Source organism: Nerophis ophidion, linkage group LG11, assembly GCF_033978795.1.
Source record: "Nerophis ophidion isolate RoL-2023_Sa linkage group LG11, RoL_Noph_v1.0, whole genome shotgun sequence".
Taxonomy (NCBI): Eukaryota; Metazoa; Chordata; class Actinopteri; order Syngnathiformes; family Syngnathidae; genus Nerophis; species Nerophis ophidion.
Genome location: NC_084621.1, coordinates 37,225,804 through 37,240,400, shown reverse-complemented (window position 1 = coordinate 37,240,400; position 14,597 = coordinate 37,225,804). Strand labels below are relative to the sequence as shown.

Here is a 14,597-nt window from a genome sequence, read left to right as displayed (position 1 = left end):
TTCACACACTAGGGCCAATATAGTGTTGCCAATCAACCTATCCCCAGTGCATGTCTTTGGAAGTGGGAGGAAGCCGGAGTACCCGGAGGGAACCCACGCATTCATGGGGAGAACATGCAAACTCCACACAGAAAGATCCCGAGCCTGGATTTGAACCCAGGACTGCGGGACCTTCATATTGTGAGGCAGACGCACTAACCCCTCTGCCACCGTGAAGCCCTACTTCTTATTACTATACTAAAAAATACAGTGCAAGTAGAGATTCGAATTGAAAACCGAGTTGAATTGAAAATCGATTCTAAATCAAATCATCACCAAAGGAATCAGAATCGAATCGTTAGATGCCCAAACATTCACACACTTCGGGGTAAGGCCTTTACACAAATACACAACACTTCGGGGTAAGGCCTTTACACAAATACACACATATCTAGTAATGTATTAAATAATAAATCATTTTACATTCTTCTCTACAAAGTATTCCTAATTAAATAATATATAAATTGAATTAAATACAGTATATATTCATACACACGTATATACTTTACATATTATTTCATGAATTATAATACATGTTCAAGTATAAAATACTAAATATTTTCAAAAAAGATAACATAACACACACAATACTTAGTAATGTATTAAATAATGAAACAGTTTACTATTTTCTACACAAATTATACCTAATTCAATTATGGATTCAATTATTATTTGTTGTATTTGAATACAGTATATATCCATACACACATAAATAATGTACATAATATTATCAATGTATTATAATACATATTCAAGTATGATACAAAATAATATTTTCAAAATATAAAAACACAATACACACATCACATGTAGTAATGTATTATCTCCACAAAATGAAACATAGTTTTATCATTTATAATTTAGTCACACACACATACATACTGTACATATTATAAATTAATGTATTATAAAAATGTTGAAGTATAAAACACTATATTAAAGTTATTCCCCCACAAAAAACACAAATTTCACAAAATAAAACCACAAGAAACACATATTTAGTATTTTATTAAATAATGACACACACCCAATTCAATAATTTGTCACTTTGTTGTATTTAAATATATATATATATATATATATATATATATATATATATATATATATATATATATATATATATATATATATATATATATATATATATATATAACACACACACACACACACAGTATTAATTAATATGTATGTGCTACAATATAGTATATTACATAAAATTTTTACTATTAATATATATATGGGGACGGCGTGGCGCAGTGGAAGAGTGGCCGTGCACAACCCGAGGGTCCCTCGTTCAAATCCCACCTAGTACCAACCTCGTCACGTCCGTTGTGTCCTGAGCAAGACACTTCACCCTTGCTCCTGATGGGTGCTGGTTGGCGCCTTGCATGGCAGCTCCCTCCATCAGTGTGTGAATGTGTGTGTGAATGGGTAAATGTGGAAGTAGTGTCAAAGCGCTTTGAGTACTTTGAAGGTAGAAAAGCGCTATACAAGTACAACCCATTTATTTATTTATTTATATAATTTTTCAGGCCATAAGGACCTCCTTAGTGATGAGTCTGCCTAGATTGTATAAAACTGTATTGAACTGATACGTATAGCTTGTTATTGTACATGTAATACTACACTTCTTAAATAATACACAGGTTGAAAAATGTATGTTTTTATGTTAAACAGATTTGGGGGTTGTTGTTTTCCTGAGCGAAAAAAACGTCTCACCTGGCGATTAGTTGTGGCTCGGCCTCCATCAGTGTGGTGTCGGCCACTATTTGATGACGTATGGTAAATTTGCAATTGTAATTATTTTGAATAAATGGCTTTTCCAATATTGCAATTACATGCAAAATACTCCCAATAAGAATGTTACCTTATAATTGCGCCCCCTATTGGACAAAGTATCCAGTAAAACAGCTATAGTAATACACAAGAAGGTAAGGTCCATCCAGAGCTATTTGCACAATAATTAAACATTTTTTCAAACTTGCTGGCGTGTTGGAATGCATCAGTCCTCGTGTGTCAGATGAATGATGGGCTGCCGGTAAAAAAGTCCAATCATTAGTTTTGTGACTTGTACTGCAATGATGTGGAGGCGACCTACCAGAGTGTTGAAATGTTGTCTGCAAATTGCTTTGTTCTGCCAGTAGATAAGAAACAAGGCGATGAAGCTTTCCGCAACCAGCAGACTCACAATCATCACTCTGACGGCCGCATGCAGCTGGAAAAAACACAAAGAAAGGTTGGTTTTTTTTTGCCGATTCAAGCTTGGGACATAGTTTATACCTTAACATCATCATATATTCTTCTATCATGTAGAATATCGATCACAAGGAGACAAGTTGCCACCACTGACCACAAGAAGCTGAGGATGTTCAGACAAAATGACAGTTTCATCTGTCAGATGGAAAGAAAAGGACAATTAAAATGTTCTTCATGTTCACTTTATTGAAAAACGTCTACTTACCACACGCATGTTTGGAGCACGGCCTGCAGCGTAGCTCAGCATTCCACTCAGCACAAACTAAATCATACCACAACACAAACATTACTTCCACAACACAGGAAATAATGACGATATCAAGTTATGCGAAGAAAAGGCGAATTGATAGAAACTAGAATATATTTACCACAACACTGGGAAAGATGTGGAACATATTTTGTGTCAGATAAAACATAACACCAAGACTGACCACGGAAACTCCAATAAGGCATTGTGCTGCCTGGAAAAGAAGACAAACAATCAGTTGCTCTTTAAGTTGCGATAAAAGGGAGACGCAACACCTCCCTGCAAAGCTACATCCAAATGTTACAGGTGTCGCTGCTGTTTCCTGGGGTTAAGATCTAAGACTCGCCTGCACAACTGCAAATAATGGGTGCACATATTAAAAATCCTGGAAAATGCAAATGTTTTGATACTTTGACTAAATTGTTTTGAGGGCCACATTTCCAGACAGTGAAGGACCGGGGAGCCGGGCGTCTCCCTTTACTATTACTGTCATTTTGTATATTCTGGGGACCAAATGTCCTTTACAGCAGTGTTCCTTGACTCAGTTAGGCTGCAAGCGCCCCTGAGAGGGCATCCAAAAAATATCTGTTTCTCAGCAGTTGTCCGTATGGGCCGCAGCGTTACTCAGTTGTTATACACTTTTCCAACACATGTGCCAGTAATGACAATAGCAAATCAGAGTTACGTATAAAGAGTATGGCCAACTAAACAACAGGCGGCATGACTGCTACCAGGAATGTGTGTAAATATAGTAAACATAAACATACTTAACTCCTAAACTTACAATAAAACTATTTCACTAAACAAAGCTATTTTTAGTGAAAATAAAATTTTCGCGGCTGTATTTGACGCACTGCTGAGGGTGTAGCCCACCTTCCGCCCGGTTGTAGCTGAGATAGGCACCAGCGCCCCCCGCGACCCCAAAGGGAATAAGCGGTGGAAAAATGGATGGAAGCTATTATTTAGTGAAAATAGAATTTTCGCGGCTGTATTTTACGCACTGCTGAGGGTGTAGCCCGCCTTCCTCCCGAATGCAGCTAAGATAGGCTCCAGCAACCCTGCGACCCCGAAAGGGACAAGCGGTAGAAAATTGATGGATGCTGCTACATTCCTGCAGTGTTTCATGACCAGGAGGTTGTCTAACACGCACCCGACGGTGCAATAAATGTAAAAAAATACACAGCACAACCCAAAAAAATTCTTATTACCCTCATTTTGCCAAAGTCCTAATTAGCTTTGGACAAACAGTCTTGGAGAGATTATGACTTGTGTGTGTGAAGTATGTCAACTGTGGTGGCTGCCTCCAATGTATTTGTAATCACAGTATGAATAACTCATTATGTATTATTCTAACTGATCTTTCTTTTTTGTAACATGCTATACGTAAATAAGTGTACTTTTGTTGTTATTTCCCCGTATTTCTGCACAATAACTGATATATGGCAACACTGTCGAGCAGCAGAGAATATGGAGTGATTTTTGGTGCAGAACATCGATCCATCCCATCCATCTTCTACCGCTTGTCCCTTTTGGGGTGTCGGGGGGTACTGGAGCCTATCTCAGCTGCATTCGGGCGGATGGCGGGGTACACCCTGGTTATTAAGCTTTTTTCATTATTGATGAATTTCTTGCTACTTTAGGTCGTATATTTTTATAAGATTCCCAGTTCATTTTATCATCTAATATTAAACCCAAAATTAGTTTTTGTTTTACTCATTCAATGCCAATCTATTTGTAATTATGTGTGACTTTCTCTTCTGCTGCTACCGAATTTCATTATTTTTAGTTTATTGAGATTCAGACATAGTCTGTTTTTGTCAAACCATCTTTTAAATGTATTAAAATCTTCTGTTATTTGTATTAGCTTCTGTGTGTTCTCTCTCTCCTGAACAAAACGTGGATGTTCTGTTGTGTTTACTTGGCACAAGATACTGTAATTGGTTTGTCTCCAGTGTTGTTCATCAACCTTCAGTTCCCATATTTGTCTTCTTTCCAGGTTGTTGGTAAAGCAATGTAAAAGCTTTTCACAATTCTCACAGGTGGAGCAGCCCAATTCTGCACAACAGGGCATTTTTACAAGGCGAAAAACTAATGAACAACAGCTCAAAATTAGTAGCAGTCATGGAGCGCTGTAGTCACATGAGTGCCTTTTGACCAATCATTGAGGAGATTGCCTGAAACCGAGTTCGTCATAATATCTTCATACACGACTCTGTATCAAACAAACAGAAGAAATCTGGAGCTAAAGCAGTGCTGCTCAATTTCTGAAGACAAACAAATGTTGTGATCTCTCCGCCGCAACTAAAAATAGTATCATTTGTCTATACAATTGTTAGGAATACACCTCTGCATAACATTGTGTCCATATTAATAGTAGATACATAAATATTAATATTACAAAGAAAAAAACATAGAAATATAGATCAATTTCCAACAAATAATAACTTTATTAACATTGGTTCTGGAAAACTATGGGATAAGGGGATTGGCAGGGAAATGGCTGGAAAGCTACTTAAATGAGAGACAGCAGATTGTTCAGATCGACCAACATCATTCTACACTCATGAACATAACCTATGGAGTCCCCCAGGGCTCGATACTGCGACCCACACTATTTATAATATATATCAACTAAATATGTAAATTATCAACGCTGTTGAAGTTCATCCTCTTTGCTGACGATACAACCATTACATGTGCAGGTGATGACGTGAAGCAACTTCTGGCCTCTGTAACTGAGGAGATGATAAAGTTAAAAACTTGGTTTAATACGAACAAATTGTCTCTGAACTTAAAGAAGACCAAAATAATGCTCTTTAGCAATCGCAAAAGTAATATACCGATCAGGATTGTTATTGATGATACACCAATAGAATATGCTCAACAAAATTCATTCTTAGGAGCGGTGATGGATGAAAATATCTCATGGAAGCCTCATATAAGTTACCTGAGGACAAAAGTTGCTAAATGTGTTGGAATGATGAGGAGATCATGTAATTTATTGAACACCAATGCTCTGCTTTTATTGTATCATTCATTTATTATGTCATATTTAAACTATTGTGTTGAAGTCTGGGGTAATTGTTATAAATCACATCTACAACCTTTAGTCACTCTGCAGAAAAAGGCTATCAGGATTGTGTCCAATGTTCACTACAGACATCATTCAAATCGACTATTTATGGACTTAAAGCAACTTAAACTGAACGATGTGATCAACTTTAAAACTGCTCAAATTATGTTCAGGGCATCCCAAAACTCTCTACCATCCAATATACAGAACATATTCCATGATAGAGATGGTCACCATTGTTACAGTTTAAGAAGAAACAACAAATTATATTTGCCTAAATTTAGAACAACTTTAAAATCAATGTGCATTTCAGTGCGTGGAGTCAGTCTGTGGAACAACTTAGGGGACAACTTAAAAATGTGTTCTAGCATGATTCAATTTAAAACACTGTTTAAAAAAGAAGTACTGAAGAAACATGAGGAGGAAAGAGAGTGATGCCCTCAGTACAGAGTGATGGAAGCGAGGTGCATGGTCAGAGAGTGTTTGGGCCCGTTTGTGTGTGTGTGTGTGTTTTGTCTCGTCTTGTCTTGTCTCATAGTATCAGTGGTACTATCGTATTGTTAATGTACAGGAGTTTTTCTTGTTTTTGTTTATAGAGTTTTGTTCTTTTATTATATTGTTTATGTTAAATGTGGAATGAGTGAGAGGGGTTGGGATATTATAAGCATCTGCTTCATCCAACCTCTTTTCAAGCCTTGCATAAATATATTTGCCAACATGTAAAAAAAAAAAACTGTGTTGAGTTGTACTGCGCAGGTTTGAAATAAATATTTCAATTCAATTCAAAAATTCTGTCACAGAAAAGATGTAAAGTGCATCAATTTGCCTGAAATTTTTAAAATTAAAAAATTCCTAATTTAGACTATTAACATTTTTTGATCGACTTGAACCATCTAATACTGAAAAATAAAATAAATAAACTATTATATATAATGGCGACTTGTCCAGTGTGTATCCCGCCTACCGCCCGAATGCAGCTGAGATAGGCTCCAGCGACCCCCCGCAACCCCGAAAGGGACAAGCGGTAGAAAAATGGATGGATGGATATTATATATGAATGTTAATACATTTAAAAACAATAACTCAGGAGCACAATATATAAAACACTTTAACCTACAAAAAAAAATAATGCAACCATTTGTGCTGTTTTATATATATATATATATATATATATATATATATATATATATATATATATATATATATATATATATATATATATATAAATATATATATTAGGGCTGTGAATCTTTGGGTGTCCCACGATTCGATTCAATATCGATTCTTGGGGTCACAATTTGATAATATATCGATTTTTTCGATTCGATTCTCGATTCAAAAATGATTGTTTTCCCGATTTAAAAGGATTCTGTATTCATTCAATACATAGGATTTCAGCAGGATCTACCCCAGTCTGCTGACATGCTAGCAGAGTAGAAGATTTTTGTAAAAAATATTTTATAATTGTAAAGGACAATGTTTTATCAACTGATTGCAGTAATGTAAATTTGTTTTAACTATTAAACAAACCAAAAATATGACTTATTTTATCTTTGTGAAAACATTGGACACAGTGTGTTGTGAAGCTTATGATATGCGATGCAAGTGTAAGCCACTGTGACACTTTTAATTTTTATAAATGTCTAATGATAATTTCAATGAGGGATTTTTAATCACTGCTATGCTAAAATTATAACTAATATTGATACTGTTGTTGATATACATTTTTGTTGCTGGGTCAGGTTTAGTTTTGGAATTGGATTGCATTGTTATGGTATTGCTGTGTAGTGGTTTGTTGGATTAATGAAAAAAAATATATCTATATATTTTTTTTAATTAAAAAAAAATAGATTTTTAAAAAATTTGAATCTATTCTGAATCGCACAACATAAACGACTCGATTTGTATCGATTTTTCCCCACACCCCTAATATATATATATATATATATATATAAATATATATATAAAGAGGGAGTCAGGATTAGTGGCTAGAGCTGCTACACACTGGAAAAACTCAAAATCTCACCAAGTATATATTTCTAATTTCCAATCAAAATATCTAAACACACATAATACAAATCACAATCCCCTGAGTAATAATTTTTCAGTGAGATATAAGTACTTGTTTGTAGGCAATAGATCCTCTGAAAAAATATATATACTTTTGAGCATCACAATTTTGTTATAAGACACAAAACTTTACAATTATAGTGAGAATAGCTAATAATAAGTTTGAATTGCCAATTTCAAGATCACTCTTAGGTTTTATAAAGCTTAAATGTAATGTCTTATTTCAATCAATTTTACCAAGACAATTTATACTCGTTCAACTGTAATTTTTTTTTTTTTGCTTATTACAAGCAAAAATAACTTGTATTCTTTTTTTTTTAATCTCTTTTTAAGAGGGGCATTTTTTGTAGTGCAATGACCACATTTTGTAGTGCACAGCTTTTTGAAGCGAAATTTGAATCTTTATACTGCATGAAACGGATAAAGCATGTTTCATTTGCACTTTAATTTTATTGACAGTTTAGTTAAGATATATATTCATTATTAGTTTAGTTTATTTAGTTAAGCACAACATAATAGTATGTGAATGTATTTTTTCTCAGTTATTTCTGAGTCCCTTTTTATGCAGTATATTTGATTAATACTTATTTTTCTAATCAGCCTGACGTAAGCCTGAAGTTTATGTTATATAGTCTTTGTAATCAACACATGCTTTCATATCATTTGACAAAGTTGTAAACTGTAAGTAGGTTAGATATAATTATTAAATATGATTAAAATCAATAATAGAATTCATTAATTAAGTGTTAATATTTGAGTTGGCACTATGCCCCTCTGTAGTGGAAAATCTGGGCCCCAAGGTCAAAAAGGTTAAAAACACTTGTTCTGCAATACATATTCGGTCTATTTATTTTGTCAGAGCTACCGAAGCACTTTGCTGTTTTTAAGAACCCTCTGCACAAAAGCTACTCAAAAATCCTCTCTATCACAGTACTTTGGTGTTTTTAAGAATCCACTGCAAAAATGTGAGTCACTCACTAGTTCTTTTACACTAAAATCATGGGCCACCAGTTAAATAGCCCAGATGATGAAACAGAAAGGACCTAAGATGGAACCTTGAGGAAAACCACTAGTATGAATAAAGAAGTTAAATAAATTACTACTGATTGCATCTGAAGTAAACAAATCAAATAAATCACATTACAAAAAATGTGTAACTGACAGCAATTGGTGTAAATTCTGCAAAGATTTTGCTCCACATTCACAACCTGTTTTTTCAGCCTGTCTGCAAGATGTTTAATTCTGCAAATGAAGCCATGTCCAACTCTATCCTAAGTATCATAATTTGTCTTTTGAAAATGTACATATGTGTCATGATTTCTGAGAGCTTGACTTAATGTCCAAATAAGTACATCCAACTCGCTGTGATGTCTCGGTGTCAATAGACTGCAAAAAACGGCGGCGTTTAAAACTGCGTACAAACATGCATGATCCTCATGATTTGGCGCTTGGCATTGTTTAACACTCGAGTCAAAGATCCTTTCTTTCTTTTCTTAGTTTATTTCGAACATGACATACCTACAACATTATTCATCAGGCAATTTCATATAATTTCACAATACATTATGTCCGAAAAGGAGTAGTAAGAAGCAACGCTTATTTAATACTACCCCTTTCCCACGTCAGAGCACCCACAAATATATACATTCATTCACTGACCTTCTTTACAGCAAAATGACATCCATGAATGAATAACACAACAGTTTTGTAACATGTACTTAATTAATTCAGTCATTATTAACATACTGAGATGAAAAATATCTTATTTTCAAAAAGGTTGAAAGTGTTTCTCATAAGTCTTCTTCTTTGTACTTCGTAAGCACTATTAATTTGAACAGCCTCTTAAACTGGATCATATCAGTACAATATTTAACTTCTTTACTTAATCCATTCCATAATTTAATATCACATACTGATATGCTAAAGGTTTTAAGTGTTGTACGTGCATACAAATGTTTTAAATTAGATTTTCCTCTAAGATTATATTTCTCCTCTTTAGTTGAGAGGAATTGTTGTACATTCTTTGGCAGCAGGTTATAATTTACTTTGTACATCATTTTAGCTGTTTGCAATTTTACCAAATCACTGAACTTTAATATTTTTGACTCAATAAATAAAGGGTTTGTATGTTCTCTATATCCAACATTATGTATTATTGTAATTGATCTTTTTTTTTTAACACAGTTAACGAATGTAGCGCACATTTGTAGTTATTTCCCCATATTTCTGCACAATAACTCAGATATGGTAACACTAGCGAGCAGTAGACAATATAAAGTGCTTTTTGGCCAAGGACGTATTTTGCTTTATTCATTATTGAAATGATTTTTGCCACCTTATGTTGTATGTTTTGTACTGTAAATGAGATTTCCAGTTCATTTTATCATTTATTAATACTCCCCAAAATCTGGTTTCTTTTACTCTTTCAACATCTACTCCGTCTATTTGTATTTGTGTCTGATGCTCTTTTCTACTGTTACCAAATAGTATTATTTTAGTTTTACTGAGATTCAAAGATAGTCTGTTTTTATCAAACCATTTTTTTAATTTGTTAATTTCTTCCGTTATTATTTGTATTATCTTCTGTGTGTTCTCTCCTGAACAGAAAGCAGGTGTGTCATCTGCAAATAAAACTAACTTCAAGTCCTTTGTAACTTTACAAATGTCGTTTATATAAAGATTAAACAATCCCTGGGGTACCCCACAAGATAAATCCAACCGTGTAGACATATTTTCACCCATCTTCACATATTGCTTCCTGTTGGTTAAATAGCTTCTTACCCAGTTCAATACCAAACCTCTGATGCCATATCATTCTAGATTTTGTATTAAAATATCATGATTAATTGTGTCAAATGCTTTTGTTAAACCCATGAATACTGCGGCCGCACATTCTTTACCGTGTATTGCATTGGTAATTTCCTCTGTTATTTTGATTAATGCCATTGATGTTCAGATATTTGCTATAAATCCAAATGATAAATGTATCTAATCGGCTATTGAAAAGTTTCTCCATGATTTTGGAGAATTGTGGAAGTAATGAAACTGGTCTGTAGTTAGTGAACTGGTGTGTGTCTCCATTCTTATGAACTGCTACAACTTTTGCAATTTTCATTTTGTCAGGGAATTTGCCGGTTAGAAATGGTACGTTACTGATATATGTAAGAGGTTCTGAAATGTCTTCTATAACCTTTTTTATCGTTACCATATCTATTCCATGACAGTCGGTTGAGGTCTTGGATTCACAACTTTTTACAATTTTGATTACTTCTTCTTTTGTCACCTTCTTAAGAAACATGGAATTGGGATTTCTGTCTATGAGTTCACTCAAGTTCTCAACTGACCCATCATCTGCATTTGGAATTCTTTGTTCCAGATTTTTTCCGATATTAACAAAGTAATCATTAAAACGTTCAACAATTTGGTTCATATTGTCATTTTTTGTATTTCCATCTAGAAAGTACTGGGGGTAATCTTTCTTAGCATCATTTTTAATGAAGCTATTTAGGATGCCCCATGTTGCTCTCATGTTCTTTCTGTTCTTGTTTAATAATTGACTGTAGTATTTCCTCTTAGATGTTCGTAGTATACCAATTAGCTTGTTTTTATATTTGTTATACTTATTTTCTGCCTCTATAAATCTCTGTGTTATAAATATTCGATATGATGTGTTTTTTTTTTTGTGACAAGCATTTCTCAGTCCTTTTGTCATCCATGGTGGGTTGTTTTTCTTTTGCTTCTTACTAAGTTCTTTCCAAAGACAATGTTATCATAGTGTTAGAAAGGTGTTGAAAAAATTCCATATGCATCATCTACATCATCTTCATTGTGTACATTGTCCCAAGTTTGTTTCCTCAGATCCTCCTTGAAGGAAATTATTCTTTCCTCTGTGCATAGTCTTTGAAATGTCTTTTTTTCAATGTTCTTCTTCTTGTAATTCCCATCATAAATAGTAAAAACTGGCAGATGGTCGCTGATGTCGGTTGTGAACAGTCCACTTGTTGTGTTATTGTCAAAGACATTAGTGAAGATATTATCAATAAGTGTAGCACTGTGACTTGCAATTCTGGTTGGCCTTGTGATTTGGGGATACAAAGTCATACTATACATTGCATCTATGAAATCATTAATGGACTTTTGCTTATTGGGGTTCAAGAGATCTATATTGAAGTTTCCACAGAAAAAAAAGTACTTTTTGACTGATTCCATTGAAAGTTCCCTTAATCCAGTCTTCAAATCCTTCAATACTTGAGTTGGGTGTTCTATATATACAACTGATCAATACATTTCTACTTCTTTCATGACATATCTCAATGGTTATAGACTCTAAAACATTGTCAATAGCTAGTGAGATGTTTTTTTACCACCTTGTGATGGAAGTCCTTCATCACACACACAGCAACTCCGCCTCCATTCTTATTTAATCTATTAACATAATTGAGTTCATATCCTTTTGTATCCATCCATGTTTCTGATACAACAATAATTTTGAAAGGTTCTTTAAATTGTTCCAAAAATGATTTCATATTGTTAAAATTGGCATACGAGCTTCTGCAGTTAATATGGATGATTGACAGTTTGTTTTTGGAATTAATGTTGTCCTTTACAGAACAGGAGGGCTCTATTTGACAACCTATTTAAAAAAAAAAAAGCAGTAGAAAATGGATGGATGGTCAAAGATCATTCATGTAACAGGAGTGCTTTTCTCCTTTTTAAGGAGCGACTGCAAAAACTCTATTCAAAGATCCTCTACATGACAGGAATGTCCTGCTCTTTTAACACCTACTACAAAAATGCTGGTCAAAGATCCTTTATAGTTCATATCATGGTTATTGTGACCAAAATGATCACGGTTATCTTTATTGTTGTTGAATGTACTTTTCAGAAGAACCAAACAATAAAAAAATTAAAAAATAAATAAACACACTGTTAGAAAAGCATCTATTTTACATGTTTTGTGTTTCTAATGCTTCACTAATAGTGTTTTATTTTAACTGTTTCAATGGCTAAGCTTTCTTTATTTTAAATATTGGTTTATACTGTAGCAATTCAAGATTTATTTAAATGAAAAGTGCATAACAAATTAAAACCATTATTCCATCCATCCATCCATTTTCTACCGCTTATTCCCTTTCGGGGTTGCGGGGGGCGCTGGCGCCTATCTCAGCTACAATCGGGCGGAAGGCAGTATTATTATTTATTATTTCTGCCCGGTGTTGTGGCATCCTACTCTGTTCCGCGGTCCTTGAACGCACCATGAAAACACGTCTGTCTTGTATTCCTCTGAGTATAGAACAATCACTCTGTCCTAAGAGAGCACAACTTGTAGGTTCAATGTGCAAAATTGAATAGCTTAGTTACTCAGACAGTAGTTAAGTGAAGTGAATTGTATTTATATAGCGCTTTTCTCTAGTGAGTCAAAGCGCGTTACATAATGAAACCTATTGACTAAGTTACATTTAAACCAGTGTGGGTGACACTGTGAGCAGGTGGGTAAAGTATCTTGCCCAAGGACACAACGGCAGTGACTAGGATGGCAGAAACGGGCCTAGAACCTGGAACCCTCAAGTTGCTGGCACGGCCACTGTACCAACAAAGTCATTTGTTTATATAGGTTTAGCATTTAGGCCAGTGAGCTGGTGCCAGTCAATATTTGACTGTACCAAAGTGCACCTGTCACAATTTTTTGATCATTTTATTTTAAAACAGTAACGCTAACCGTCGGAAGTTTTACCGCGTTTATCATTATTACCGTTTTTTGCAGAGGGTGCGTTTCTCATTTTAGAGACTGACTGCAAAAAGTAGCCAGTCAAAGATCCTCTATATCAATGGTTCTCAAATGGGGGTACGCGTACCCCTGGGGGTACTTGTAGGTATGCCAAGGGGTACGTGAGATTTTTTTTTTAAATGTTCTAAAAATAGCATCAATTCAAAAATACTTTATACATTTATTTATTGAATACTACTTCAACAAAATATGAATTTAAGTTCATGTACTGTGATAGAAATGCAACAATGCAATATTCAGTGTTGACAGCTAGATTTTTTTGTGGACATGTTCCATAAATATTGATGTTAAAGATTTCTTTTTTTGTGGAGAAATGTTTAGAATTAAGTTCATGAATCCAGATGGATCTCTATTACAATCCCCAAAGAGGCCACTTTAAGTTGATGATTACTTCTATGTGTAGAAATCTTTATTTATAATTGAATCACTTGTTTATTTTTCAACAAGTTTTTTGTTATTTTTACATCTTTTTTTCCAAATATTTCAAGATAGACCACTACAAATGAGCAATATTTTGCACTGTTATACAATTGAATAAATCAGAAACTGATGACATAGTGCTTTATTTTGCTTCTTTATCTCTTTTTTTCAACCAAAAATGCCTTGCTCTGATTAGGGGGTACTTGAATTAAAAAAAATTTCACAGGGGGTACATCACTGAAAAAAGTTTGAGAACCACTGCTCTATATTATTCAAATTTTAATCTGAATTTGCAGGCCAGTCTGAAGTCATTCATGGGCTGGATTTGGGTGTCTTCATGCATGAACTCCAAATTTACTTTGACTTTTGAGGACATTTTGGATTAAGATTGTACTTCTTGTAATATTCCCTGATACTGTACTACCACTAATCATAATAAATGATATACAATCTACAAAAGGTAAAAGGATCCTCCACTTACCGCGAGAGGTTTTGGAAAACCCTTCTTAGCAAAAACTTTAAAGGTGTCCTTGAACACACACTGGAATTGTCCGGGCCTCACATTACCGCAACCCTCTGTGTCCGACCCGATGGGAATGGTGAAGATCATGTAGTCATCACACACAAACGTCTCCTTCATGGTCCCCCAACACACCAAGATGACTTGACATTAATCTGTGAAGTTCTGGTGTGGAACAAGGAAG

General features: G+C 34.4%; 1 protein-coding gene and 1 long non-coding RNA gene across 2 annotated transcripts in view; one reads left to right on the top strand and one right to left on the bottom strand.

Moving 5' to 3' along the window:
• The window catches only part of LOC133562014 (uncharacterized), a 10,492-nt gene extending 7,652 nt beyond the window's left edge, over window positions 1-2,840 (top strand). Inside the window, exons 2-3 of the long non-coding RNA XR_009808815.1 lie at window positions 2,184-2,275; window positions 2,353-2,840. This is a non-coding gene — a long non-coding RNA (uncharacterized LOC133562014). The remainder of the gene's footprint in view (window positions 1-2,183; window positions 2,276-2,352) is intronic.
• LOC133562013 (uncharacterized) lies at window positions 1,238-14,567 on the bottom strand. The gene is made up of 6 exons (XM_061915805.1): window positions 14,375-14,567; window positions 2,664-2,756; window positions 2,501-2,557; window positions 2,320-2,430; window positions 2,138-2,254; window positions 1,238-2,071 (listed from the first exon to the last, which is right to left on the bottom strand). The coding sequence occupies exons 1-6, from the start codon at window positions 14,531-14,533 to the stop codon at window positions 2,042-2,044; spliced, it is 567 nt and encodes a 188-aa protein (XP_061771789.1). The 5' UTR covers window positions 14,534-14,567; the 3' UTR covers window positions 1,238-2,041.
• Window positions 14,568-14,597: the final 30 nt, after the last annotated feature.

Coding starts and splice junctions, on each gene's coding strand:
- LOC133562013 (XM_061915805.1), bottom strand. CDS start 14,533: ATGAAGGAGACGTTTGTGTGTGATGACTACATGATCTTCACCATTCCC. Junction 2,757..14,374: donor GTTTTCCAAAACCTCTCGCG/GTAAGTGGAGGA, acceptor CTTCTTTTCCAG/GCAGCACAATGCCTTATTGG. Junction 2,558..2,663: donor ACATCTTTCCCAGTGTTGTG/GTAAATATATTC, acceptor GGTATGATTTAG/TTTGTGCTGAGTGGAATGCT.